Raw genomic sequence first — 27811 nt, forward strand, 5'->3', positions numbered from 1 at the left:
CCCATCCCAGGTGCAACTCAAACCTCAAACTGCGTTTAATTTACGATTCTGACTGCCTGGTATTGATCGCAGGGCCGTGGCCCGGCTGCTGAATAAGCGAATGGGCTTTAGTCTGGGCTGTGAGAGAACAATTCACCGATAACCGACGGATCCATCAATGGGAGTGACAGGTGGCAGCGGGTGGGGGGTCTACCTCATTCAGTGACCAGGAACCCCACCCCCATCATCACTTTGCTGAGTGTCCAGGACTGGAGATGGATATATTTTGGGGGGAACGTGTGTACCCTTGTGAATGAAGAACCACACGCGATTCAGTCTCATGTGTGGCGAGTATGGTATCAGCCAGCAGTCTGGTATGCAGAATGTATTTTCAAACAACAAAATAGCACTGTCAAAGTATCCTATGCTAATGGAAAAAAGCACACTGTCACAGACGCCTGCTGCGCTACTCAGAATTACAGATTGCATTGCATTGTTTGTACAAAGCTACAGGCCTAGCTTTATCAAAACATGAATATAGTGTTATCTGACAGCTAGAAATTTACTGAATTAATTCATGTCAAGCTCCTTGCCAAGGGCAAAACACCAGAAAATCAAACTTGCAACACAAGCGAAAGGCCAAGCTTCTTAAGCATCACATCACCCTCATTTCATTCAAAAATATCCACCTCTATTGCAGACCTCTGCCGTAGCTTTACTCAGGAGTCTAGCATAAAATTATTATTCTTTTTCACAGGTTTTTATAACCTGCCAAAATTTGTTTGGAGTAAGCAGGTTATTTATGTAAAAGTCCTTAGTGAACTAACCCACTACCGCATTAGAATGGAATCCAGGAGCAAATTTTACACCATTGATCTCCAGAATTGGTCCCCTGACATTCAAGAGTTTCCATGGTGTTCTAGTGTTGCTGATCTCACCCACATAAGCAGGAGAACCATGAGAAAAAATGGTGCTCTCACTGGCCCACGGAGGAATACCGAGAGAATACGAGTTGAGACAGAGAGAGAGAGAGAGCGTGAGAGGGACTTGCTGTGCAGAACACAGCTGCCCTCTCTTTTCTGCTGAATGACAGAAATATCTACTCCCTCTCCACACGCTTCGAACCTTTCCACCGAGGGAAAGAACAGAGACAGCTGGCAGACCTGGGTTTCAAAAAAATAAAAACAATGATGTATAGTTAAGCCTGAGTGATGGGCACTCTGCACTCGGCTTGTTGTGCCTGTGCTGTGATTTACAGTGGATCTATGGCTGTGTGTACACAGCATGTGTTAGCAGTGAGCGGCTCGTTTAGACTCATGGGGCTTTCATGGATCAGCACACAGCGGAGCAGACATGCAGTAAAAATGACGCAGTAAATCACACACGATGCATCACTGAGGCTGCAGTGGGGGGGGGGCTGCCTTATAGGAGAGGTGGGGGTGTTTCAATCACAGCCAGGTTTGATCCAGCAGTGCAATTCTACCAACATTGATCCTAGGGATGGATTCACAGAAGCAGAACAAGTGTCCTTTTTTAAAAAAAAAAAAAATCAATTAGTTGTAAACACCACTACTAGGGTAAACATCTCCTTAACTATGTGACCTTTCTGACACCCTTATGCATTGCAACCTTTACCTTTCATCCAGTTCTGTAATATTTATGCATTTACTTAATTCAAGGTAACCTGGGAATTGAAAAACCCAGGTTCCATAAACGCTAAGCTCTGCTGTCAACATATAATTTAAGGCGTTGTTTCAGCAATCTTGGCCCCTGTCACAAACTCCAACTGTCTCCTGCTGAAGGATGACAGGAAGCAGGGAGGGGCGGGGCCCAGGGGGCTGAGGTTTATGTAAATACTCCACAGACGATAATAGGCAGATGTAAGCAGGCATGTCAGCAGTATTTGTAAAAAGTCACATAATTCCTGGGAGAGACCTGCTTGTCATTAAGATGGACGGGAAAAGAATTGACAAATCCATTAATGGGCAGACAGCGACGATGGCAGAGTGTGGATCTGTCCCCCATCTCCCCCATCCACCACCTTGCTCTTTTAACCCCCATCTTTCTCTCTGCCCCATCCACAACTTCCCCTCCCCCACCTCTTCTTTTTCTAGCCCCCATCCTCCCCCTCGCTCCTTCCTCCTATCATCCCCCCACCTCTCTCTCTCTTCCCTCTTTCTCTGAAACCCCCCCGTCCCCGTCCCCGTCCCCCCGTCCCCCCCCCCCCCCCGTCCTCCCACCCATCTCTCCCTACCTGCCCCACTACTTCTCCCCCTCCCCAGAAGCGAGGACCACATGCGAGCTCTCTGGGGGCGGCGGCTTGGCACAGCGGCATCCTGGGATTCGTTTATTGGGAAAAATTTTGCCTTGCCGCGCGGTTTCTGCTGCCTGTGGATCGGGTGCTGTCAGATACCTGCCCGCCCGTCTGATCCATTCCTCCGCAGTGTTCTGGCAGGGCCAACTGCACTTCATTGTCTGATGGCTGCATAACTAACTCGAGCATGTTAGCGAGGAGCTAATAAAAATAAGATTGGATGATTATCAGGATAGTTTAATGGTGGGAATTTGATAAAGGGCCAACACTTCAATAGCTGCAGTCATAAGACTACCACACTTGTAAGACAGTCTCTTTCCTTGACTTATTTTCAAATGCATTTTTAAAATAATCCATGCAAGCCAAACTTTAATCTCCCACTGATGTAAAAGTGGATAAGGACATTGCAAAATGTCTGCTATGTCACAAAATAAAATAAGGAGGCTGTATTACTTTATAATCTGCAGTGCAATTATAATTATCTTTCAAATAAATGCCCTTTAATGTGCTTCAGTCTTCCCTCCTTTAAACGCTCCACAAACCCCCTGCTCACCCAGACAGCTCTGTCAATTTGGACCGACACAAGTGAGTGCCTAATTCACACACCTCGCTGCTCTCATCTATAGACCATGATTCTGCTTAAAATCTGCCCTTACCACCTGTTTCCCTCCTCAAGACACAAATACAAACATTGTGCCAATCAACGTCCAATCACATAGCATTCAAATTTTCAATTAAATCATCTGAAGTCCTATAATGACACGCAAGACTCTAGTTGTTCTCAAAAGAAGGTCCAGGAGATTTGATCCCAGAGGTGATGTAAACCAAATGACCTGCTTCTCATTTATTGATCGGAGAGAGAGAGAGAGAGGGAGGGAGAGAGAGAGAGAATCAACATCTGTGAATCTGTGTCTCTTTCAAAGCAGAGAGCTCCTGCAGGGACAGGGGGCTTTCAGAAGAGACTGCCTGAGACTCAGAACATGAAGAAGAGAACAGCAGTCAAGCCATGCAGAGGCACACGAGGGAACAGAGAGAGAGAAGGAGGAAGGGAGAGGGAGAGAGAGAAGAAAGAGGAGGGGAAAGAGAAAGAGATAAAGAAAAGGACAGAGTGGGAGGGAGAGAGAGAGGGTAAGAGCAAAATTCAAAATACCTCAACTTTCTCTGGAAGAACAAAATGTAAATAAGAGTATGGGTGCCAAAAAAAGAATAGGCTCTTCACAGAGAAAACTGTACTCATGCTGTAGTTTCATATTTTATATTATACTTTTCGTAAAGTGGTTGCTATGGCTCCAGAGTGATTGCTAAATGTATAATGTGAATTGGGGTTTCACTAAAACAGCATCTATCAGTCAGTTCATGAAAAAGAAGCTTAAATCTGCAAAACAAGGGTCAGAGCAACCATTTCATTTGGGATTTTTGCTGGAAATGTTCACCAGCAGGCAAAATAAAACTGCACTTTCCTGACCCATTGTAGGTTAAAATGACATTTATTTCCATTTCTTCAAACTCAGAAGAAATTACACATGAACACACTAGCAAGGATATGATGGGGGACCAGAATGTCAGTTTCATTATGTTAACATTTTCTAAATGTATGCGTAAACCAAAATCCATTTGCTACATCATCTTTACTAGCATATCTTACCAAGCATTCTCAAAATCATCACAGCAAACACCCTTCAGCCAATTGATTAATATCATTAAAGAAGAACTCTAGAACACTAATTAGAAATCATTGATATCACTCATGTAATCTGAGAACACAAATGATTTGGTGCTATGATGGTTGAGGTCCTGCATTGATAAGCAGAGCTTGCACAGTTCAGTCCCAGGCGGGGCAATGTACTGTTTCACCTTTGAGTAAGGTACATACGGTTACTGAATTGCTTTCATAAACACTGAGCTGAATATTTTAATAAAGACATAGGATAATTACAAGTTCACGCAAGTTTCCCTGGATCAGCAAATAATATTGCACGTGTATAACTCAAAAAATGCCGCATGAATTTGGATTTACTGTAAAATCAATCTTGCTTTAATTTTGCTTCACTGTCTGCTTGAAGAAATTGTGTGTGCACACATGTGTACGTGCGTGACTTGAATGTCTTTCTACAGGACGAAATGTTCCTTCCTCAATATCCAGCATTAGTTGCTGGTTCAGGTATTTTAATTTAAATTCCGTCCTTTCCGAGTGACGCGTTTATTCAGATAGAAAGAGAAGCTCCTGTGATGGAGTGCGGCCGTGACCTCCCATCCATCCACCGCCCTGAGTTTCGATCCATTACTCTTTTGAAGAGAACTCACCGGCAGTAATTGGGCAGCCTGCAGGTAAATATGAAGGGCAGAAATTCCTTAATAGCGCTGTAATTTATGCTTCCGCGAGCGAACACGAACACACACACACACACACACACACACGCAAAACTGCTGCTCTTCCTTTGTCAGGGCCAGCCCTACTAAAACCCTGTCTTGGCACACACAAGTACTACACATGTTCTGTGCACTGGCATCTCCTGCACTTGGTGACAGTTGGAACAGTACCATGTTCAGCTCTGTGCTGACACTGTATCCCAGGGAAGCATATAACTAACTGTGCGTGTGCGCGCGAACTGCGTGCATATGGGTGCAAAGGCTTCTTCTCCTGCCAAAGTGCCCGAATGCACCATTTTAAAGCATTCCATCCTGCCTTTCTTCTCCTCCCTTTGTTATTCAGTACATAAAGTATATTAAGCTTGGGGCTCTTAGCCTTAATGGATTTCTTTTTTTTTTTTTTCATCATTATGTGCTGTTTGACTTTCTTTGACATGGTTCATCTTTGCATCAGTTCAAATTTCGATTGCAAAAATTCTCCAGATCATCATTTATATCCACCTTTGAAATTATAGTATGGCCTTTGTGCAGTTGCTCTTGTTTTTGTTTTGAAAATAATATGCTTGTGTCTTCACAGGTCAGTGTATTGCAACCAAAATGCTTGTGCTGGCATTGAAGAATGCAGTTTAAAAATACAGACATTAAAGGCTTTTAAATAAATAAAATGTTTTCAATACAACCATGAAATATTCTGATCATTTCTTGCTGTGTCACTGTCACACAGTATAAGCATTTCATGCGAGTCATGCCCAATGAGGAGTATATAGCCACAATACCTGCCAAGCAGCAGCTATAGACAACTATACAGAGTGGTCTATTCCAGAACACCATTAGTTTTGCTTCTTCGAGCTCAAAATAGCTGGATTTCACAGCCAGCTCTCATTCATTAATCACAAGGTAATTAAATGTATTGATCCTACCAAAAGTTTCCAGTTACAAAGCTCTACTTGCCCGTAAACTGTGGGCACTAAAGCGGCAAAATCTACAGATGAAAGCACGACTGCGCTTAGCCTCGAGGAGGGTATTGAGCAAAGACAACAGACATCTGAAGCTCGGCTCCCTCTCATGGAGCAGCAATAAAGCTGCAGGAAAAAAGGCAAACAAGCAAAACAAATATGATCTTCAATATTGCCTTGTTGTGTAAAGAGGCGAAGTTTGTTTTGTTTTTTTTTTTTTACATGACAAAAAGTGTACATTCTTTGCAAGCTAAACTGCAGTAAAAGTACAAAGTGCCTTTGAAATCAGTGAAGAGGTGAATATTTTCTGGCCTCAGAACTGTTTAACTGCTTAACTAATATTCACAATCACAAATATTCATAATGAACAAAAAATAGCAAACGTTACTTATACAAAGTATACCAACACAAAATGTTGATTTTGGGAGATTGAAATTCACAAAAATATTTTTTTAAGTAGATTTTTTTTTTAAGTTAGACTGACTCTGTCCCTTAGTAGTATTAATAATGTAGAGCATCTATCTTCTCTCAACTGAAACTATCCTTTAAAGTCATTGAACACATCAAGAGTTACTCATCTACACAGTATAAATATAATGAATATAATACAATTTCCCCTAACATTTCTGGACATTTCTATTTCCAACAGTGACAGGCATAAAAACAGGTGTGGTTATTGGGCAACAGAGAAGAATGCCAGGTGATTCAAAAGTATCTTAACACTGAGCTAAATGCATGCTTCACATTTAATGCATGGTTAAAACATATGCGGGTGGTTAAATGAACGTCAATGTTTTCTTAAAAAAAAAAAAAAAGAAGAAAAATCAGACATGATCCAGTGCACTAGAAGAGCTTCATATTTTATCTAGGCAGAAAAGCGTAGGTTTTAATTTTCAATCTCAATATTTTAAAGAATCCATCCAATCCATTCATCATATTGTGACACTGTAGTGCACTGTGCACAAAGTGAGACGATAGATCTGATGCAGGTCTGTCCTGTAATCAGCAGCCATGAATTAGGAGTTGAATTAAGAGAATTTTATACCATTCATGGTATTTAATATATGTAGCACAGATAGTTAGGACTGAAATCTTCAGAGATGCAGAGATCCTGAATTATTTACATTGCCGTTGACATGCCGCTGGCTATCATCTGAAACACCGAACAGAGATTCAACAACCCCTTCTGTGTATTTAGAATACTCAAATATGATTATATTTTTTGGTGCCATAACATTGATTTACAGACTGCCTCGAGGGAATAAGCCATTATTTTATTTTTAAAACTAAACAGAGTTGAATAATGAACATCTTTAAAAAGAGAAAGCTGTTTAATCAGCCTAAAAGCCTGCGTTCTTGTATCATGAACAAACGCTGCATTACTGTATTGCCAAAGCACAGTTATGACAAATGCCTCCATGACAGATTGCCACAATGCAGTTAATGATTCCGCAACAATACACAGGAAATGGGCCTCTCCCTCCGGTCCACACAGAGAACAAGGAAAACTGACCTGCCACTCCATTTCATTACAGCACACATCCTACAGTATGGCAATGTATCAGACTGGCACCTGGCAAGAGGGCCAACACAGTAGATAAACTTGGTTTAAAAGGCTCTTAAAAAAAACACATTTAAATATATTTCTGACATGCCAAAATATATACAATATTATTTAAAAAATTAATAATGTATAGATTAATTAATGATGTATAAATGAATTAATGTCACTTGGATGTAAGCTGTTTTAATGCATATCCACGTGAACTGTAATTTCCAGTGCCGGTCACTTAACCATAAATTCAATGACATGCAAAAAATCACATAACAGAAACTGGAAATCTTTTATACATTTTCAAAAAGTTATATTACACTAACATTTGTTCCCCACTGCTCTCATATTTTAGGTGGATCAACATGGCGGCATTCATCTGGGGTCTGGTATGAGGCTATCCACATCTTCCCTGGTTGAGGGAAATGGAGCAGGTTATCTAGATGTGGACCAGCAAAGGTGACAAAGGAGCCGAGAGAAGATGGAACCCATTCCCTGTGGTGTTTATGATGTCACAATATACAAAACACAGCCTTCTCTCTCGCTGTCACAAAAGAGACCCAAACACTAGTGGCGTGTCACTGTGACCTTACCCTGAAAGCCACCCAGACTAACGTAAAGACAATTCACAAACAATGACTGTTACAGTGGGCTGATTCACACACTCCGGCAGGAACACTTTGAGAATTCTTCGGAGAGACTCAATTACCCGCTCCACTTCAGCCTCCAAATCACGTTTTCTGGGTTTGCAGCAGACTGAAAAAGCTATGGATCAGCTGCCATGGAACAATGAAACAATCTGGCTCTGCTTCTTTGCTTGAAACATACTGCCTGCTCAAAGATGCACGACTTTCCACACCTTCACCAATGCGGTGAAATCTTATTTTCCCAGGCAGTCAATGTGGACCTGTGCGTCCTCAGAGCCATTCTCCAGCAATGTGCTTAATGACAATTGTTGCCACCCTCCTCTGTCAAAGATGCAGGGGCAGCTTTCAGAGAAACAGCAAAAAAGAACACACAGTGACCCCTGGGACATAATTAACCCACCACTAACATGACAGACCTCTCGCTCCAGACAACCTAAAAAGCCTAGGAGTCTCCCCCAGTGCTGGGTAGAGGAGGCAAGAACACTTCCAAGCACACAAAACTCGACTGAGTGTTGCTGTTGTTTTTTCCTCTGGCAAATTGAGTCATTCTAAAATGGAGCAGAAAATATTTATTAAATGGATGTAATTTCACAGAGTTTTTCGTTGTAATTGATTCTCTCTTAATACAAAGCAACTGAAAATCTTAAAACCTTTTGAGGTCACGATAGGCTCTGGATCATTCCCATGCTGTTTTCGCTACTTTCTTTTAATCTATAACAAAAATAGACATTTTAATTACGTAAACAGACGTGCCCCACTCATTTCAACCTGATGGCTTGCGCCACGCTGCTTGCTCGCTGTCTCCTCCTGGTGGCAGAGACGTCAGCGCTGCCTGCCCTTCCCAATGCGCTGCATTTGTAGGCGATTTACTTATAAAATGCAATCAGAAGATCAATAGTGATGCCGTTCCTTCCAAGTCCACCGGCTCAGCCTTGAAGGACAAGCACTGACCTTATCAGAGATACCGGTGAACCTTCTGTCCAATTTAATCAGCGTCAACAAACTACTATCGCTTTCAGATCGGCTAAGGCACAAAAGCCCTCTGCATAGTCAGGTTAGCAAACTCAACGTGCTCTGCAAAAAGCGTGCTGTATTCCCAGGGAGAAAATCTCATGGAATATAACTTCAAGTAAATGTGGAACGAAATATTAGAGATTGAGTGCGTCTCGATTAATAGGAGAGATACTTCACCTTAATCTCCATATTCTATTTCGCCGTGCCCTTATTTTAAATTGCAGCCTCTGTGGCCACTTCAAACTAGTTATAGTTTTAAATAAGGTTGTTCGTTTCTTCTGAGACTTAATGACGACACTGGGGAAATCTATTCCTGTCGGAAGAGTGCAATTAAACTTTGGATAAGGTTTATGATGTTTCAATTAATGCGGTGGATGAAGCGCTGTATTGCTCTCCAGAGTGTTTCAAAATATTCCATTTCGATGACAGCGGCTCCATATCCTCTTAGCAGCGTCCACGTTTAACGTCAATCGATGTAGACAAGCAGAAAGAAGTTTGTACAATATGCCTAATCTTCGTCCCAGATGGGGCGCTGCAATTAATGTTATGACCATCCTGGTATGATTTTATTGCTTGAGAAAGTAGTGCAGATTACTTTCACCACTTGGTTATGGACAATTCAAAGCACATTACGATCATTAATAGTGATATATTACAAAGTGAAATAAATGTTATGTGGACTGAGAATTATTGAACTGAATCGGTGAAATTAATCATCTTGCATAATCAATTTAGGACACAGATGATATATTCTTGTAAGCACTCAACTGTCTTGTGGATGTGCTCTCCCCCGTTCCTTTTCACTGAATGAATGGACATGATGAACAGAATAGGCAAAACTGACAGGGTTTGACAAGTATCTTCAAACTACAGCTCGAATACCTCCACAACTGCGTGACTTGAACATCACGCCATTATGGCTAATGGATGCTGTTGATGATGATATTAGTATACCAATATGACATTATTTAAGATTATTCTGCGGATTCCAAAAATGCGCTGATTAGCATCGCTTTGGGAAAAGCATTTAAGTCCGTCTTGCTCTCTGCTAATTTCGGCAAATCACCCAAATAATATTTCATTACAGCTATCTAACTTTTAGTAATGTGTTTCCCTGTGCAACTTTATTATGGCTAATGAACACAGCTGTGAAAGGTTATCCAGCATCAGAGGAGATGTAGGCTACGCAGTGGTCGAAAATATTATAGACAAATGACTAATGACCTGAAGGACACAGGTAGCGTGAAACTTGATGCAGTTATTTGTACACCGTACCCAAGGATCTGTTAAAGCACATAACCATACTGTATATCTAATTTTCAGGTTTCCAGAAAAGTTGACGGTTATAATGCGCTATATTCAACGGAAAAAACCGGCAGCTCTGTGAACACGCGCACACTCCGGGGGATGCCAAACTTATTCGGCGTGAGAAAAACAGCAATGCATCAACGGAATACAAACCATAGCACCAAAACAAAGCATTACAATATTGCAATGACATGAGCCCTCATGAGAATAAACATACCTTTTCAACACCTGCTCACAGTAGCGTATGTTCGTGGCTTCAGATATTGCAACACTTCGTCAAAAATACTTTAATTGCTAGCTAGGGCCGCTTTTTCCGGTCCTGTAGCTTTAAGTGTTTACCTGAGTAACTGTTGCAATATATATCTTTTTGAAAAGTGACTAAATCTTTTTTCACTTTTTGCAGTGATATTGCGTTAACAGCGCGCGTAGATATATCCTCATCTCTCGGTGTCCGCATCTGCTCTGCTGCCTGTAGTGCGCGGCCCATTTTAAACAGCCGTGACGTCAGATCAGGTTAAGTTGTCAAGTTAAAAGGGACGTTGTATACTCTGAAGAATATCAAGACCTTGTAACTTGTAACTAGGTAACAACAGGTCTATAGCAATGGTAAGTATCACACTATAACACCCAACATCAACGAATTTTAAGTAACATGTTCTCCTTTTGATTTGGTTTCTGGTCTTCTTTTTACAGCTTATGTGCATTTACAATATAAAATCACACTATTGGCATTTTTGCATCCATCCTCAGCACAGGATTTGTAAAGCTGTTGAAAGGACAGGATATTACGTGCCCATGAACAACGTTTGGATGACGGAGGGGAGCAAATAGCACGAGCACACCGATTATTACTTAATCAGCAGGTGGACTTCAGAAAAAGTGGAGTGTTCCGACAACCGGACAAGGACCGTTCAACATTTTAAATGCATCCTAGAAAGTCAATGCAATGCAATCACAGTACCCCAAATAGTATTACCTCTTAAGAAACGCTTATGAAAAGTCAGTGACTAAAACACCAACCCTTAAAAACACCTTTTTTCCTCTCGTAGCCTATAATAAATGGGGATAACTAAGGGTTCGGTAGGATGATCACAAAAGTCTATAAAGTAAGCAGAGTTGGAAGCTAACCGCGAACCGCGGCCAATGATCTGAGCATATCACAGACACAGATACAGATCAATGATATTGATCATTTATCGGATTTTTGCGTTGTAACGAACGATTTCCTGTGACGTAGTGTCAGCGCCTGCATTCCTTCCAGGTCATGAAAATAAATGTTTTCGATTTGCTAGGCTGTCATGTTGTCTTTGGAATGGGCATTTCACGCCAATATTATATAGATGGTCTAAATTGCTGTCCAAACGATTCGTTATATAGATACACGAGACGATGATAAAGACAGAGAAAATTCTGCACCTAAAGAGTTCGCGTGGGCGGAAAGTTCGGGTAGTTCGTGAGCACTATTTGAGAGAACATATTCCATGTTTCAGCGCTCTCTGTCAAGCGGATTGTACCAATGGTAATTCTCTTTTTAACATAGACAAAATGGATGTTAGAATTAATTACACCACGTGTATTCCTCTATTTGAAACAACTCTATTTCATACTTCAAGGCAGCTAGCTAGCAAGTTAGCTAGTAAGATTAGCCAACCAGCTAGCTAGCAAGTTCTGGTGTCTTTCCTCTCGTCTTCATGTTATGAGGCGGATTTTTATGTTTTTACAGTTGTATAAATGAATACACCCAGTCCTCGGTTTCTCACAGAAGAAAACCCACTTTCTTTCTTCCGCTTGTTGACGTTTGGGCATTGAACATATCGCGCGCCGCATTAATTAGCTAGTAAGCTAACTTATAATAACTGATTTCGTGATGTTTATATGTTTATCTAGCAAGCCAGCTTTGAAGCTACTTTGGTATTAAATGGTATGTCCATGTTATCTGTGTGTATTCAGAATTTAATTCAGATCCTGTGCGGGGTAGCGCTGGTGTAAGTCAGCTAGCAACATAATATGAATCGCAATATCCATCTATGTGAGTGGGGCTATTTGGGCTATGCTGCGTTACTCTGTGTAAGGGGGTCTGTATATAAATAAGAATAAATAAAGAACATTACCTATATTTTACTATGGGTATTTAATGTAACTGTATGCTCTTATTAATTCATTTTAATGGTGTCGCCAAAATATCCGTCCATATTCAATTTGTGGAGTCATCACTGCTGCTGTCGTGTGCATTGCGCTGTTTAAGCTAATGAATGTTCTTCCTCCATGATCCCTCTGTCTTCTTCAGAAGGTAAGGTCCTGTCTGCGGATGCAACTCACTATGTAGTGCCAGACGCCGGGGTGGTTCGGGACTTCCTGGAGGTGCTGGAGTTCAGAGAACTGCGAGGGATCGTGTTCACTCAGACGGCGTGCCAAGCAGTCCAGCACAGCCGCGGACGCAGGTAAAATACAGATCCTCCTCTGCCCAACCTGCAAGTGATGGGAGAGCAAGGCTTCGCGAACCCCCCAACTGGTGGAGTTACCACGTGTTACCTCACTTGCTGTCTCGCTAATTTTCAGCAGGTTCCCTTTCTGAACATACATGGATTCAAAACAACATGGATTAAAAACAGAGGAAAGTGCAGAAGATATGTGGCGACTCTTACATGTCTGAGCCATTTTAAATAAAGCAGTTCCAGAGAGTATGCAGAACTGCAGTCCAATACTCAGTTTACTGTTTTACTACGAGAGTCTTCGTTGGCTCATAGGAGTCGGTGAGCACTAGAACTTGGTTAGTGCACCTATTGTGGATTTCATGAAGCTTCACACACCTTCTAACCAAAGTTCAGATGCAAAAATTAAGGTAGTGCAAGGAACGATTGTCGAATTATGCATAGTGTTCATAGTGGAGTTGTACATCTGAAGTGATTTTTGAGACGGTGTGTGGGTTGGTCCCTGAGACTAGTGAATGGTTTGTTAGGAATAGGAAAGAAACGAGGCAGAAACAGCACTGAGCTGGGCGATTGCCCAGAAGTGTAACGGACACTGTTCGGAGGAGGTCAGAGCGTATTGTCTGGGCTAAAGAGCGCGTTCCTGGCAGATTCATCTCCACCACCTCATTATAATTTTGTTTGCTGAAGCAGCGCAACAAAGACTGGCCCTTTAGAGAGAGACGAAAACAGCGCATGAATATGCCTCCGTCTGTCACACCCCTGCACCAACTACGTGCCAAACCGTGCCCCTGAACTTCTTTCATTATACACCATGAATTATTCCGCAAACATTATTCCTGACAAATGCGATGAACAGTGTAATTGTAAGTCCCACAGGGCAGGGTGGTGCATTTATGCTTGTTTGGGGTGTTTTTTTTTTTTGTTTGTTTGTTTTTTGCTTGCAGTACAGTGTTGCATCGTTAATGCGACAGGGCTTCATATTACAGTAAAATTGGTTGTACCAGGGCAAAGGTGCACTGATACCTCTCTGCACAGGTAATTATAGTGCTCCCCTGCCTCCTTCACACAGGGGATCCTTGTGCAAATCGCTGAGTCAGAGACACAAGCTTAACACCTTTTTTTTTTTTTTTTTTTGCTTTCTGTATTTTTAGCTGCTCTGTGAGGCCATGTCAGTATTGCTCTCCAAGGACCCTGTCAATAAGCCAGAAGGACGTTGTGTCAGTGCAGCCTCCACACCTTAGTTTTTAATTTTCCTAGAGGTGTCACTAAAGTTTGAAGATGTATCGGCTGTGAAGCTACAGGGCTAGGGGGAAATCAAAAATGGCGTGAGGGATCTGTTCTGGTCAGGCTGTTGAAGTGCTGCTGCAGGAACTGTGAGCTGTGCAGTGCGTGCTGCGTTGGGCACTAAAGTAAACTGTGAATTGTTCTGCATACTGTTTGGAACTGCTTCATGTAAAATGGCTCAGACATACTTGAATTGCCACACATCTTTTGCACTTTCCTCTGTTTCTAATCCAGGTGTGTTCGAAAATGAAACCTGCCTGAATTCAAATATGTAAACACTGCAAATCGCAAAGGCAGTTGGGGTCACTTTCTGCCAATAGATGGCGCTGCTCAGCTGAATTTCAACACATGCTCTCTTACTTTGGGCTCACCAGCATGAAATGACATGTATCATAATTTTGGGAAAAGAGCAGTAGATTTGAACAAAGACAGATTTCTGGGAGTAAACAGCCTGAGGCTGGTTTTGACCGTCTGTCTTTCTGATTTGTGCTGCGTAGACAGTACAACCGACTGCGCAGTCTTCTGAAGGACCCCCGGCATGACTGCGTGCTCTTCTGCAATGAGTTCCAGCAGTACGCCTACTGTCCCAGGGAGCAGGGCGAGGCCCAGGACAAGTGGCAGACAAGGTCAGTGGGATTTACGAATTAATAAAGGCACGGATGAGTTTCCTGCGTGAGTCTTAACAGACCTGGAACTGGCAGTATGCTGTCAGGTGTGGGGTTGTGTACTCACCTACATGTGATTGACAGTTGTGTGGGGCGTGTGTTGTTGCAGATGTGTGTATCACGCAGCGGTGTGGTACTACGATCACCTGGCAGGGCTGAAGCCGGTAGTGATGATCACTGAGGACCCTGCTGCCGTGAGCGAGTACAGCAGTCTGAAAAGCGGCGTTTATGTCATCTCCACACAGGTACCCGCACTGCTGTGTGTGTGCTGGGGTCGGCTGTGTTGTCTTGTTTTCGTGTTGTGAGGTGTCCGCTGTTTTGTGTGGTGTCTGCTGTGTTGTGTGTGTTGTGTTTTATGAAGTGTGAGCTGTTGTGCGATGTGTGTGTTGTGTTTTATGAAGTGTGAGCTGTTGTGCGATGTGTGTGTTGTGTTTTATGAGGTGTGTGCTGGTGTGTGTGTTGTGCGATATGAGTTGTGTATGTTGTGTTTTGTGTGTGGTCAGGTGTACGTGCTGCTTCGCTATTGCTGTGTGATAGCAGCATCCTGTCTCCCCGGTTGGCAGGAGTACCTGCAGAGTTTCTGGCCAGACCTGCAGGGGGCGCTGGAGCTGCACAGCTCCATCTCTCAGGCTCTACAGGAGCGGGAGAGCGAGGGCCAGGAGCGGGAGTATGCCGAGCACCTCCCCCCCGAGGTCCTGGAGGCGGGGATCAAGTCGGGCCGGTACCTGCAGGTACGTGTGTGTGAGAGGTGCTGGGAGGAGGCGGGGTGTGAAATTTGGTAGCGTCGCTCTCCAGTGGGCTATGAAATGGAAGATGGCAGGATGAATGCATTTTGCTCTCACAAGAACTGTGTTTTGGGTCAGAGCTCAGAATTGGGGGGAACTTTGGTTAGGTCACTGTGTGGAAGCTCATGGTGTCTTCTCTGTCTCCCGCCCTGTTCTTCTTCCTCTCTCTACCTGTGTTTCTCTGTATCCTCGCTTTTCTCTCTCACTGTCTTTCTGACTGTCCCTCTCCTTTCCCCTCCCCCCCTCCACGTTCCAGGGCACTCTGAATGTGAATAAGCACAGGGCACAGAGCGAGGCCTTCGTTCGGGTCGAGGGTTCCACCAATAAGAATGAAGGTGCGTCCTCGCTAGCGTAGTGCCGTTTTGGAAGTTGCCAGCACCAGCCCCCCTGCCGCAGTGCCTTTGCCCTGATCTCGGACTCCTCTCCCCAGCAGAGCTGAACACCGACGTGCTGGTGTGCGGCGTGAAGCTGCGGAACCGCGCGGTGCACGGCGACGTGGTGGTGGTGGAGCTCCTGCCGCGCGCAGAATGGCGGGGACACAATACGGCGCTGACGGAGGGGGAGGGCGAGGCGGCGGAGGAGCCGCAGAGTCAGCCCATGCCCACAGGTACCCACAAAACAGCACTCATGTTCTGGCTGGTATGGCGTTTTGACAAGTTGATGGATTGAGGAGAAGTTTGATGTGACAGCCAGCAGAGGACGCCATTGAGTCAAGAGAAACTTGTTTAAGATATGGCATGCTGTCAGAAAGGCTGGGCTCAGCTGCCTCACCCTCAGTGGCTTTTAAATTCTGATTTGCAGTATTCACATGCATACACCATGCTTGTAACGTATGTGAAAGGCCTTTTAGCATGTCCTTTGCACTTACACAAACTCCCTCCCTCTTTCTTTCCCTCTCCCTCTCCCTCCCTCCCTCTCTCGCACTCCGTCTCCATCCCTCTGCTTCCCCCTCCTCCTCTCAGGTTATGTGGTGGGCATTCTGCAGCGGAATTGGCGGGATTATGTGGTGACCTTTCCCCCATGGGAGGAGGTTCAGTCTCAGAGCCATGGCTCCCAGCGCATCCTGGTCATACCGTGGGACTACCGGCTGCCCAAGATCCGCATCAGCACCCAGCAAGCTGAGGCCCTGCAGGTACACACACATATACACTTACACACTCACACACACAAGGAGACACTTGCTCGCATACAGACACACATAAACAGAGTGTGATTCAGCAAGCAGAGGTTGCACAGTTGTAAGCACAGTAAATGTGAAAGTGAATAATGCTGCAGAGCAGGCCACAGCACGCTGAATTGTGTGTGTATGTGTGTGTCACCCTGCCAGGGACACAGGGCAATCGTGCGCTTGGACTCCTGGGACAGCACCTCCCTCTATCCAAACGGCCACTTTGTGAGGGTGCTGGGGAAAGCGGGCGAGCTTGAGACTGAAATCCACACCATCCTGACTGAGAACAGCATCCATGTGCCTCCCTTCTCTGAGGCCCAGGTGGGACTGCCCGCATTAGTGTGTGTGTGTGTGTGTGTGTGTGTGTGTGTGGTTGTTATAGATCCAGATCTGTGAGGGGAGTCTAGAATGGTGAACTTGCTGAGTGAACATTTAAGTATGATAGCAGCAGTAACTCTTATGCGCATATCTGTGTCTAGTTGCGGGAGATGCCACAGAATTCGCAGGAGAACCCCTGGCAGGTGGAGCCTGGCCAAGTGGGGGCGCGGAGGGACCTGAGGGACACTCGCCTGGTGTTCAGCATCGACCCTAAGGGCTGCGAGGACGTGGACGACACGCTGTCCGTACGCACCCTGCCCGGGGGGGTACTGGAGCTCGGCGTCCACATTGCGGACGTCACTCACTTCGTCAGAGCGGGGTCGCTTACGGACCTGGAGGCCCGCTCCAGGTGAGGGAAGGAGGGTAGAGGTTGGGGATGAGGGGGGACACAGACGGTCACACACCCAGCAGTTCCTCAGATTTAACTCTTTCGTGTCCACACTCAGGGCCACCACATACTACCTGGCTGACCGGCGCTACGACATGCTGCCCTCCGTGCTGAGTGCAGACCTGTGCTCTCTGCTGGGCGGCAAGGACAGGTGGGTGGCACCCCCTGCTGGACAGGGTGAGGGGTGCAGGAGGGAGTGGTTCACACTGCTCTCTGATGGCGGTGGGGACAATGTCTGTTTTCTGCTACTGAGCAGCTAATGTAGTATTTGCAGTGTTGATTGCCATCAGAATTTGTATGTTTGTTAATCTGTGAGTATGTGTGAGAGAAAGTGTATCTGTATATGAAAGTATCCTTGTGTGCTGTGTCTGTGTCCACATGTTTGAGTGTGTGTGTGTGCACGCATGAGGACCCTATACACATGTGTACACACTTGAGGCTCAGCTGTGCTGCTGTGTCTGCAGGTATGCCATGAGCGTGCTGTGGCAGCTGGATGCACAGTCCCTGGCGGTGCAGCAGGTGTGGTTCGGGCGCACGCTGATCCGCTCCTCCTACCAGCTGCACTACGAGCTGGCCCAGAGCCTGCTGAACGGGGACGAGGGGGCCGAGGTCCCGGAGCTCGCCCCTCTGGACCCCGCCGAGCGCCGCAGGAAGCGGGCAGAGCTCTGCCGGGCGCTGGAGGCGCTGACCCGCGTGGCCCGGCAGCTGCGGGCCCGGAGGGACGAGGGCGGAGCCCTGGAGCTGGAGGGCGTGGAGGTGCGGGCCCAGCTGGACGCCGACAGGAACATCACCGCCCTGGTGCCCAGGCAGCCCCTGGAGGTGCACGAGACGGTGGCGGAGTGCATGATCTACGCCAACCACTGGGTGGCACGCAAGATCCAGGAGAGCTTCCCCCACCAGGCGCTGCTGAGGCACCACCCTGCCCCCCGGCAGCAGTTCTTCAACCAGCTGATGGACAGCGCCAAGGCCCGGGGCTTCACCATTGACACACGGTGCAGTACTGCCCCCTACAGGCTCACGCTGAGCACACAGCTTAGCACTGGTGAACAGGCCGTAATGTGGAGTCGCAGGCTCAGTTCTCTGGGTGGTAGTACTGTTGCAGCCTTGAGCAGAATGCCTTAAACACTGCAGTAAATATTGAGCCATACATATGGATAATATGTAAAAATGCTGTCTTGGAAAAGAGCATCTATAAAGTAAATGGCATTTAAGGTAAACAAACCTTTCCTTAGCTCTGTCAGTGATGTATGAGTAAGAATAAATCTCTGCAGTAATCACACACCTGTCTGTTACAACCTTGCCAACATGTAATCCTGGCATGTCTGTGCCGGTGTGACGGGGTTGGGGCTGCAGGTCCAACAAGGCTCTGGCGGACTCCCTGGACCGGGCCGTGGACCCACAGGACCCACTGGTGAACCGGCTGTTGCGGATGATGGCCACACAGGCCATGTCCAACGCCCTGTACTTCTCCACTGGGGCGTGTTCCCAGGACCAGTTCAACCACTATGGTACAATTTACCAACAGCTCACTTCAGATAGGAATTAATTCCCTCAGGATGTGAAGTCACTCACTCGTGTTAATTTGTTAATCTTGGTTAAAATTATGCTTGCATGAACAAGGACAGAGTCACTTCGCAGCATTATGATTAAGGCTGGCTTTTGTGCCTACAGGGGCTATATGCTTATCTTACTGCTCTATACCTCTGACTATTCCTGGTGTGTGTGTGTGTGTGTGTGTGTGTGTGTGTGTGTGTGTCTGTGTCTGTGTCTGTGTCTGTGTGTCTGTCTGTCTGTCTTTGTGTTTGGCTCAGGTCTGGCTCTGGACCGCTACACCCACTTCACCTCCCCAATCCGTCGCTATGCCGACGTCATCGTGCATCGCCTCCTCACTGCCGCCCTTGAGAAGGACAAAGAGGTGGAGCCAAAGGAGGCACCAGCCAGTAACAAGGAGCTGGAGGCACTGGCACACCACATCAACGACAAGAACAGGGTGAGTCTAACGTGACCGTTAGGTTACAGGCTCAAGTCCTAGATAGGACACAGCCGCTGGATCTGAACCATGTCAGAATATGCCCCGCATAAGGGTGACAGCTGAGCGGATGAGTGATGTCACGCGTGTGTGACCCCGCAGGCGGCCCAGCACGCTCAGAAGCAGAGCACAGAGCTCTTCCAGTGCCTCTACTTCAAGGATAAAGACCCAATGACAGACGAGCGCTGTGTAGCAGACGCACTAGTCTATGCCATCCGGGCCAACGGCATGCTGGTCTTTATTCCCCGGTAAGCTCCGGTACCCCTCTCTCACCCCCAGTCCCTGTACCTGTCTCACCACAGTTCCTGAACTGTCTCACCCGCAATCCCTGCCCTCTCTCATCCTCAATTCCTGCCCTGGGTCACCTAGTCCGTGCCCTCTCTCACCCCTAGTCCCTGCCCTCTCTCACCCCTGGTCCCTGCCCTTTCTCACCCCCCGATCCTAGCCCTGACTCCCTTTACCCCTTCCCCGGAACTTGTTCAGTGTGCTGTGTCTGTCGTTCTGCAGGTACGGGGTGAAGGGTGCGGTGTACCTGAAGAACCGAGATGGCCAGGTGTTAAGCGTCAGGGCGGACGGGAGCTGTGAGTGGCAGTCCGGCTCGCTGCAGAGGCACCCAGACCGGATCAGCACGAGCACCAGCGCCGGCACACACACCTTCTGCCTGTTCGACCACATCACCGTGAGTTCAGCCAGAACACATACACTCACACACATACACGTTACACATTCATACACTCACACGCACTGTTCCACCACATCACCACATCATCTATGAAGAATACATACATGCAAACACACACAGCTTTTACAAGGTGCTGTAAGTCACTGACTCATATCAGCCAATCAAAATATTTTTCTCTCTGCCAAAAACACTATAATGGGGTACTGGTAAGCACTGATACCTCATGTTAGCTCCACTTTCGGGGCTGGGGCAGCCACACCCTCCCGTTGCTGGTGCGTGGTTCTCACCCCTTCCCTCCTGGCCGCAGGTGCGCATCTCGGTGCAGTCGTCTCGCTGCCACGCGGACCGCCTGTGTCTGGAGGTGATCAGCAGCCTACGGCACGAGGCCGTGGAGCCGGGCTCGCAGAAGGCGGGGCAGGGCAGGGCGGAGCTGGTGCAGGAGGTGGTGCGCTGGGCAGAGGAGGCATCCCAGAGAGAGGCGGAGGGCCGGGCCGGGGCGCCCAAGCTGTCCCGGGAGGAGAGGGAGTTTCGGCAGAGCAAGAAGCCCAACCTCTATACCATCCTGCAGGAGATCCAGGAGCTGGCGCTGTCAGACCCGAACCTGACTCCAGAACCACAGACCTGCACCACAACTGCCTGACTCTGTCCTGCTGACCCAGGAAAACCACAGAGACTCATGGGACAAGACATGCACTGCAATCCACCGTTGGAGGTGGATGCACTTGCTGCCTATATAACTGACCCTGGATCAGTTTTACACCTAGTGGTTGGTTAGGAGGTCTGATATTGCATCTGTTGTCTAGGGCAGGAAGCAAGGACAACTACCTTGAACCAACACAGAAGAAACTGGGGAAAAAGTATTCAACAAGTCTTAATGCTGCCTAATAGGTTTTATTTTAAAAGAAACATTTCATGCTGATTAGTATGTTTTGGATAATTCATCTGGGGATACAAGAAGAAAGCACATCACATTTTACTAGCATTATTCTGTTAAAACAATCACTTTGGTCTCAGGATATTTTACAAGTGAAGCACTGACCTCTTTTATCTTTTTTAACATTTATTCACTGTGTTGTGTTTCTATCAATAGTATATTTTTGTAAGTGTAAACATTACCTGTATTATCAGGGAGGTAGCTAGTTGCTCTGTGGGGTTGTTTAACAGCAGGGGCCTTTGCAAACTGGAGATGTGATATGATATTAGTCTCAGTACTATAGTGCTGTTGTACTAACTGTAAAATGCAAAATCGCACTGAAGAATGGAAGTGTGATCAACTGTGAAACTTTTGCCTGTACATTACTTTAAAATACATGAAAAACTTGAAAAAATGTGTCCCAGTTCACTCTCATAAAGCAAAACACATCAGCACTGACTTTCAATCTGAACAGGCTTTTCTGGGATCTGAAACATACTGTAGCCCTTCTGATGCTTCCGTGTTGGGGAAAAATAAATATTTGTGACGCTATGAAACACTCCCCACCCCTACCCCCCATCTCCGCTCCCCTCAACCAGCCCACCATCGGTGAGTGGGATGGGGGGACTTGCCTTTCTCGGCTCGCAATTGTTTGAGCTAAAGCGTTTATTTGTAGAGATGACTACAACAAACGAATTCACAACAGGCCAACAGGGGGTGTCATAACTGAAATGAATAGCGATATTTAACAGGAAGTAACAGGCTGAAAGGGAGTAAGGGTGTCTGAGACTTTAAACTTTCTGTCACAGGCAATGGTTTAAACGTTCATAATTACTCTATTTACATAAAGTCATTTAGCGGACGGTCTTATCCAGAGCGACATAAAAAAACAATTTAGGCTTAGAGCAGAGACGATACTAAATCATAAAAACCTAATGACTCGTACCAAAATTAATATGACAGAAATAACCCCGACCAGAGGCACTGATGGCGAGCAAGGTTTTAGGATGGCTTGAAATGCCGACATATAGACGTGCTCTGTGCACCCAAGGCACCACAAAGACGGTGGAACTAAAGGCACGATCATGTCCGGGCATGTCCAGGAGGCACGCATCGGGCTGGTCCTCGCCAGCCGCTGCAGTTAGGTGGACCTGTAAGATGTCTTCAAAGGTGTTAGTTGAATCATAACATCAAAATGATTCAACAGATACAGCTAATGTTTAAGCCGCTAAGAAATTGTTAAGACGCTGCCATGTAAGTTAGCTTTATTGTGATGTCACAGTGAAGGTGAATCCAGATTAAAGATGTCACAGTGAAGATTTCTGTAATATAAGGCAATGTGAGACACCTTGTATTTCCATTGAAGAAGAATAATCCTGCGTTAGGAAACAGTAGACGCTGTGTGGAATGCACAAAAAATCTCGTTTTGGGGTAGGTTTCATTAAATAGTCGAATCTTATTATTAAACATTTAATTCGCTACTGTATGATATTATGCATACATACATTACGAATCAAATCGGGCATTAGTTATACAAAGTGTGTTATTTTGTTAAGGCGAATGTTCTACCTAGAAAGCATAACACTGGTTATACAGCAAAAAGTAGTGTGATGTGTGTAACAATGCAGAAGTCATGTGACCATCGAGGAAATTGAATATCAAAGTTACAATGCCGGAGCTGCCTGGCGATAGAATGAAACAAACAACTTCAAACAACAAACAACCGTCTATTACGGGTTGATAACTTAACGACGTGATTGAACTTACATCTTAACGTCACAAACGTTAAACAGATTTGGCTAATATAGGACACAACAAACTTATCACTTATTACAGAGGACCGCTTCTCCACTAGATGCTAGAGAAAAGCTGGCGCTCACGCATTGCATGAGAAAGAAATCTTGTTTGGGGGTAGGTTGTAAAATATTGTTAGCGTCTGTGTTAAAATGCAAAGAATGAAATACGAAAAGTCTATTTAACGTCTTTCGTTAATGCAGATGTTAATTCCGACGAGACCATAATATCACTGTTATAAATAGATGCTGAAAACGAACAACAGCTCTAAGATGCATTGCACCACATAAGTTATATAATGACGTCATAATGAACGCAAACAGTGGGGTAAAAGAAAGTAGCTCTTACTGAATGGCCTTCTGTTATGTTCTACAGATAGAGTGATAGGGAAAAAGCAGTTTTGGTGTAAGTTGCAATATAGTATCAAATATGTAATATTAAATCGCCAGAGCCTAACGTAAAATCAATTTATTTGCTGTTTGTGATCTTACACAACTAATGCATGGCGTCAGTGACTGGTATGTGCTTTTAAATTGACATTTTTGTCATTTGGCAGACGTTTTTACCTCGCGTGATTTACAAAGATAAGAAGAAGTTTTGATCACATCTGAACATGCATCATAATCACACTGGTCACTTTTTGGACCATGAGTCACAGATGTTGAATTATATCACATAAATGCATCTGATGACATCACAGTGAAAATGAAACATACTGAAGTACAAGAAGTATAGTAATGTGTTTCATCAGATGACAGAAAAAGTTGATGCCTATGCATCACGTGAGAGAAACATTTGGGGGTACGGTAAATGTGAATCAATATTTAATGTTAATTTATGTGTGCAATGCTAGTCGGCCTATGACTTTTTCATCACAAAGGCCTGTTTACCAAATAGTAGCCATTTGTTACTACTCTGTGTAGCAATATGACTTTGAACTTGAAGGCATTACAAAGACTCATTATCTGTAGCATGAAAGGATTGGATGTGCTAGCTGGTTCAGGTTTGAATCGGTTCCGAAATTAAAGCCAGACCTGGTGGAAGTTTGCCAGATTCTTTGCTATTTAGCCTAAAACCAAGACATTCAGACCACCTTGACTGCTCTTTTTTGACAAGAAGGGAAAGGGGTGGGGGGGGGGGTGCAGGAGACACAGCTAACAGGGAAAGAGAGAGGGAGGGAGCAGGGAGAAGAAAAAGAGGAGAGGATGAATGAGAGGAAGGTGCTGGGGGAGGGTAGAGCAGGATGAAGAGGCTGCAGGTAAAGGTGGGAGTGAGAACCCAGCGAGTGGAAATGGAATCAGCACTAGTGCAGAACTTGGAGGGTATGAGGTCAGAGAGGCAGGGAGAGGGGGAGGACATGTTGAGAGAGAGGAGAAGGACAGAGTAAGATGCAGAGGATTGTAGCTGGAGGGGAGAGAGGGAACAGAGGGAGGCCATGGAGAAAGAGAGGGATGTAGAGAAAGTTGGGGAAGGACAAAGAGGGCATGGAGAAGGAGACAGGTGAATGGTGCGAGCTGTGTGAGAGAGGGACACCATGAAGGAAAAGAGGAGCGTGGGAAGAAGAGAGGGGGAGGGAAAGTGTGAATGGAGGGGAGATGAGGAGAGGGAGCAATGAAGGAAAGCCTGGGAGAACATGGCAGTGTCATGACATGGAGAAGGAATGGCAGTGTGCAGCGGAACTAAGAAAGACGGGGGAGGGAAATCAGGGACCTCGGGAAATGGCTGCAGAGGAAAGGGGTTATGGGGTGATAACGAAGAAAGTGAGAGGGAAGAAAAAGAAGAGATCAACCTGATAGAGACAGAGACGATGTGTTGATGGTTGTGCTTCAGTAGGTGGATCAGGAAAGAGGAGAAAGAGCAATGGAAAAAGCAGAGCAAAAGAACAGGAAGTCCAAACAGTGTCTGTGGGACAGAGAGACAGGGATAGGGACAAACAGAAAGATGCACAGAAGGATGAAAAAAATAGGAAGAGATAAAAACAAAAGTGGCGAAGTAAACATAACGAATGAATTACATAAGGAAAAGCATAAAGAAAGCCCTTCTCCTTGGTGGCGAATGGTGGTGCAGGGGGTCCGTACCCCCACATGTCAGGGTGTACTCTCATCGCACCCGCTTAGCCACCCGTCTTAAAAACCTCTGCATTCCTGATTATTGGGCCAGAGTTGAAATTTCTCTCAGGACAGACTCAGGCCTTGGGTAGCTATTCAGTCTTTTCTAGCTTCCAAAGCCATTCATATCACTCATGCCGTCAGGGGAATGCTGGCAGGCACCCTCAGCGCTTGGGGGGCGGGGGGGGGGGGCTTGTGGGGTGGGGAATTGGGGAGGCCGGTGCAGATGGAGGGGGCAGGGGCGGTGTTTCCTGGAAGTCCTTGCTCTGGGGTAAGAGAAGCTGCGGGACCTTGGCAGTCAGCCAAGCAGGAGGTGGGGGCAGGATAGAGGCTAGGGAAGGCTTCCTCCCTGATCCCTGGCATGTCCTGCTACAGCTGTGGTGCATTCACTTGCCTGCCAAGACTCCAAAACACAGGGAAAACAAGCCAGGTTCTGATCTCAGACTCCGCTCCCAGCCTTCTAAAAATCCCACCCACAACTCCCAGGATTTCCAGTTTTCATGAAGATTGGAATGCCAGGGACTCTAGGGTGGGTCAATCATAGAGTGCTTGCTCTGAGCACAGCCCGAGTTCTTATTGCCTGGGCTCCACACCGACTGTATTATCTCCCGCCAAAGACCAGGAGCCCACAGTGGAGGAATGAATAGGCTTTGTTACGCCAGGGATAGGGGTGGGTTGGTTGGCCAGGGTTCCAGCACTGGGGGTGTGTGAGTGTATCGACGAGCTGAGATGAAACAAGACTAATGTATGTTTAGCAGGAAAAAGCATAAATGTCCTTTAGAGCTCGTAAATGGAGTACTAACAAATAAACACGCTCACACTCTTGGAGTTTCCTCTTTATAGCCTTCTCTGAAAGGCTAGCAAGGATTAGCACAGGTTTACCCTTGAAAAGGGTAACAGGCGTGGCTGAGTTTCAGACTTTGTAGACAGCACCAACTGTCCTAATCAAAGATCGAGGACAGAAATCAGATCGGAGAGTGATGAAAACATCAGGAAGATGACACGAGGGCTGAAATGTTGCAGTGCATGTGCTCTGATTGAACTCCCTATTGATTGAATGCTAAGCAGGGTTTTCTCTTACCTGCTCACTCAGGTGTGTCCAGTCAGACCTTAGATAAAGGTGGGGCAGCTGCATCTCTTTCTACATCCGGCCTTAAAATTCATTTGCTCTAGTTGTGCACTGAGTCTGCAGGTATGTGTGTGCATGTAAATGAATGCAGCTGGAGTTTCTCAGGGAAATACTAATGGATTTTCTAAGGAAATATACTACAAGCAGCACCCACATGCCAAACCTTTCGGCATGGGAGGGGGCAGCATGGTATATTGGTAAAGGAGCAAGGTTCCAGCGTGACTTTTAATGCATTTAGATCTGTGCTTTCGCCTGGGTAGACATCTGACGAGGTGAGTGGATTCTAAATTAAGTGATGGGAATGACATTGTCACATTAACAAAGAAAGGGCCTTTCTTTGCACACTGAGCTCTTCCCCTGAGTGCTGGAGGGGCCTCAGACAGGAGGATGGCACAGGTATAGCAAACATGAAAGAAGAAATGACAGAGATGGAGAAAGGAGAGGGAGACAGTGAAGGAGAGGGAGAGAGAAGGTGCCACAGAGAAGATCAGGGGAGTTCATTCTGCAGAGGAATCGTCACCATGACAACGGGGCCAGGAGAGAAAGGCACGCACACACTTAAAGGAGCTCCTGGCTTCAGAACACACTACTTTTAGCCTCAGCATTCAATCCCTCTGTCTAAGGCCAGCTGTAGGAGAAAATGCTCCCTGGAGACACTCCCACTCTTGTGTGATTGATTATGATTGATTGTGAATGCAAGTTGTGTATCTGAAGCACCATCTGGTGCGAATTAAAGATGTGTATATTGAGCGCCATGGTGCCATTTATTTGTGCATGGCAAACTGCCTTATTTGTCACTACACTTAGTATAACTTCCAGGGCATTACAAAATAGTGCCTAATAGAAATGTGGAAACACAATAGAATCCACTATCCCTTTGTCTCTCTCATTGTTAGGGTCAGTTCAATTCAAGTTTGAATGCTTTATTGAAACTGTGTGTCAGTGTCTCACTTTGCTGACTACATATGTATGTGTGTGTGTGTGTGTGTGTGTCAGAGTGTCTCGCATTGCTGACTGTGAATCTGTATGTGTGTTTGAGTGTGTGTGTGTCAGTATCTCACATTGCTGATTGCTGAGCATCACATACACATTGTATATCCAGTCTACTTGAAGACTGGATCATCTCTGAGCAGCAGGGGCTGCATGTTTGTATCTCGCCCAAAACTGTACAGAAACAGTCATTTGAATTATGTGGATGTACTAGAGCAAAAGCAAACCACAGGACATTTTCCATGCAGCGTGGTATCCAAGGTGACCTGGTGTCACTTGTCAGTCAGTGCTGAGGCATGCCACTGTTATGAGGGGATGGTGGGCACATAATCATTAAACAGCTGATGTCCTCACTCAGAAGCAGCATACAAAATTATTGTGGTGCAGTGTGAAGTGCATTTGGGTCATAGCCATGCTTGTACAAACCATCCAGTCTCCCATTCAACAACCTGTGGTGACTGCAGGCCAGGATGAGAACTGAGAGCTACCAGTGGAGTTCCTGCATTATTAATCTCCAGGAGGTCTTATTTCAAACACCACCTGCAGGACTCAGAAAAAGTGGGGCTGGTTTGTTTTCCCACAATGCTTCTGATAGCTGCCTAGGATTGTTGATCTGAACAGGTGCTTTATGAATATAGATGAGAATGTTATTGAATTTCAATGCATATTCTAATTGTGGAATCGAAACTTCTAAGAGCCACCTGATCTGTTTGGTCAGGTCAGCACAGTGCCCATTCCACAGCTTGTGCTGCTCACCACAGTTATAAGGGGGGCATTGATATTAGAGGTGAACACTGATCTCTCACATTTATCAACTGGCTCCCAGGTCATCCACTTGCTCAACAGCACTTGTCAAAACTGGACAGAAAATTCAGTCCACACCCTAGTAAAAAACTCCACCTATAATTTCTTCTGGTGTAGTATCA

The 27811-nt window shown here is 45.7% G+C and overlaps 1 protein-coding gene across 1 annotated transcript; it reads left to right on the forward strand.

Annotated features, from left to right (window-relative positions):
• The first annotated feature begins 11412 nt into the window (after positions 1–11412).
• dis3l (DIS3 like exosome 3'-5' exoribonuclease) lies at positions 11413–20910 on the forward strand. The gene is made up of 17 exons (XM_036543801.1): positions 11413–11659; positions 12428–12581; positions 14354–14482; positions 14631–14766; positions 15085–15252; positions 15563–15641; positions 15740–15913; positions 16269–16438; positions 16634–16795; positions 16954–17201; positions 17299–17391; positions 17705–18232; positions 18594–18748; positions 19052–19230; positions 19372–19517; positions 19777–19948; positions 20259–20910. Exons 1-17 carry the CDS (start codon positions 11530–11532, stop codon positions 20589–20591), a joined length of 3156 nt encoding a protein of 1051 aa, XP_036399694.1. The 5' UTR covers positions 11413–11529; the 3' UTR covers positions 20592–20910.
• Positions 20911–27811: the final 6901 nt, after the last annotated feature.

The sequence above is a fragment of the Megalops cyprinoides genome, chromosome 13 (assembly GCF_013368585.1).
Source record: "Megalops cyprinoides isolate fMegCyp1 chromosome 13, fMegCyp1.pri, whole genome shotgun sequence".
Classification (NCBI taxonomy): Eukaryota; Metazoa; Chordata; class Actinopteri; order Elopiformes; family Megalopidae; genus Megalops; species Megalops cyprinoides.

What these genes read in the sequence shown, in the direction of transcription:
- dis3l (XM_036543801.1), top strand. Translation starts at nt 11,530, where the DNA reads ATGATAAAGACAGAGAAAATTCTGCACCTAAAGAGTTCGCGTGGGCGG. An exon ending in CAGGACAAGTGGCAGACAAG is followed by an intron (nt 14,483 to 14,630) that starts GTCAGTGGGATT and finishes GTGTTGTTGCAG; the next exon opens with ATGTGTGTATCACGCAGCGG. An exon ending in GAGTCAGCCCATGCCCACAG is followed by an intron (nt 15,914 to 16,268) that starts GTACCCACAAAA and finishes TCCTCCTCTCAG; the next exon opens with GTTATGTGGTGGGCATTCTG.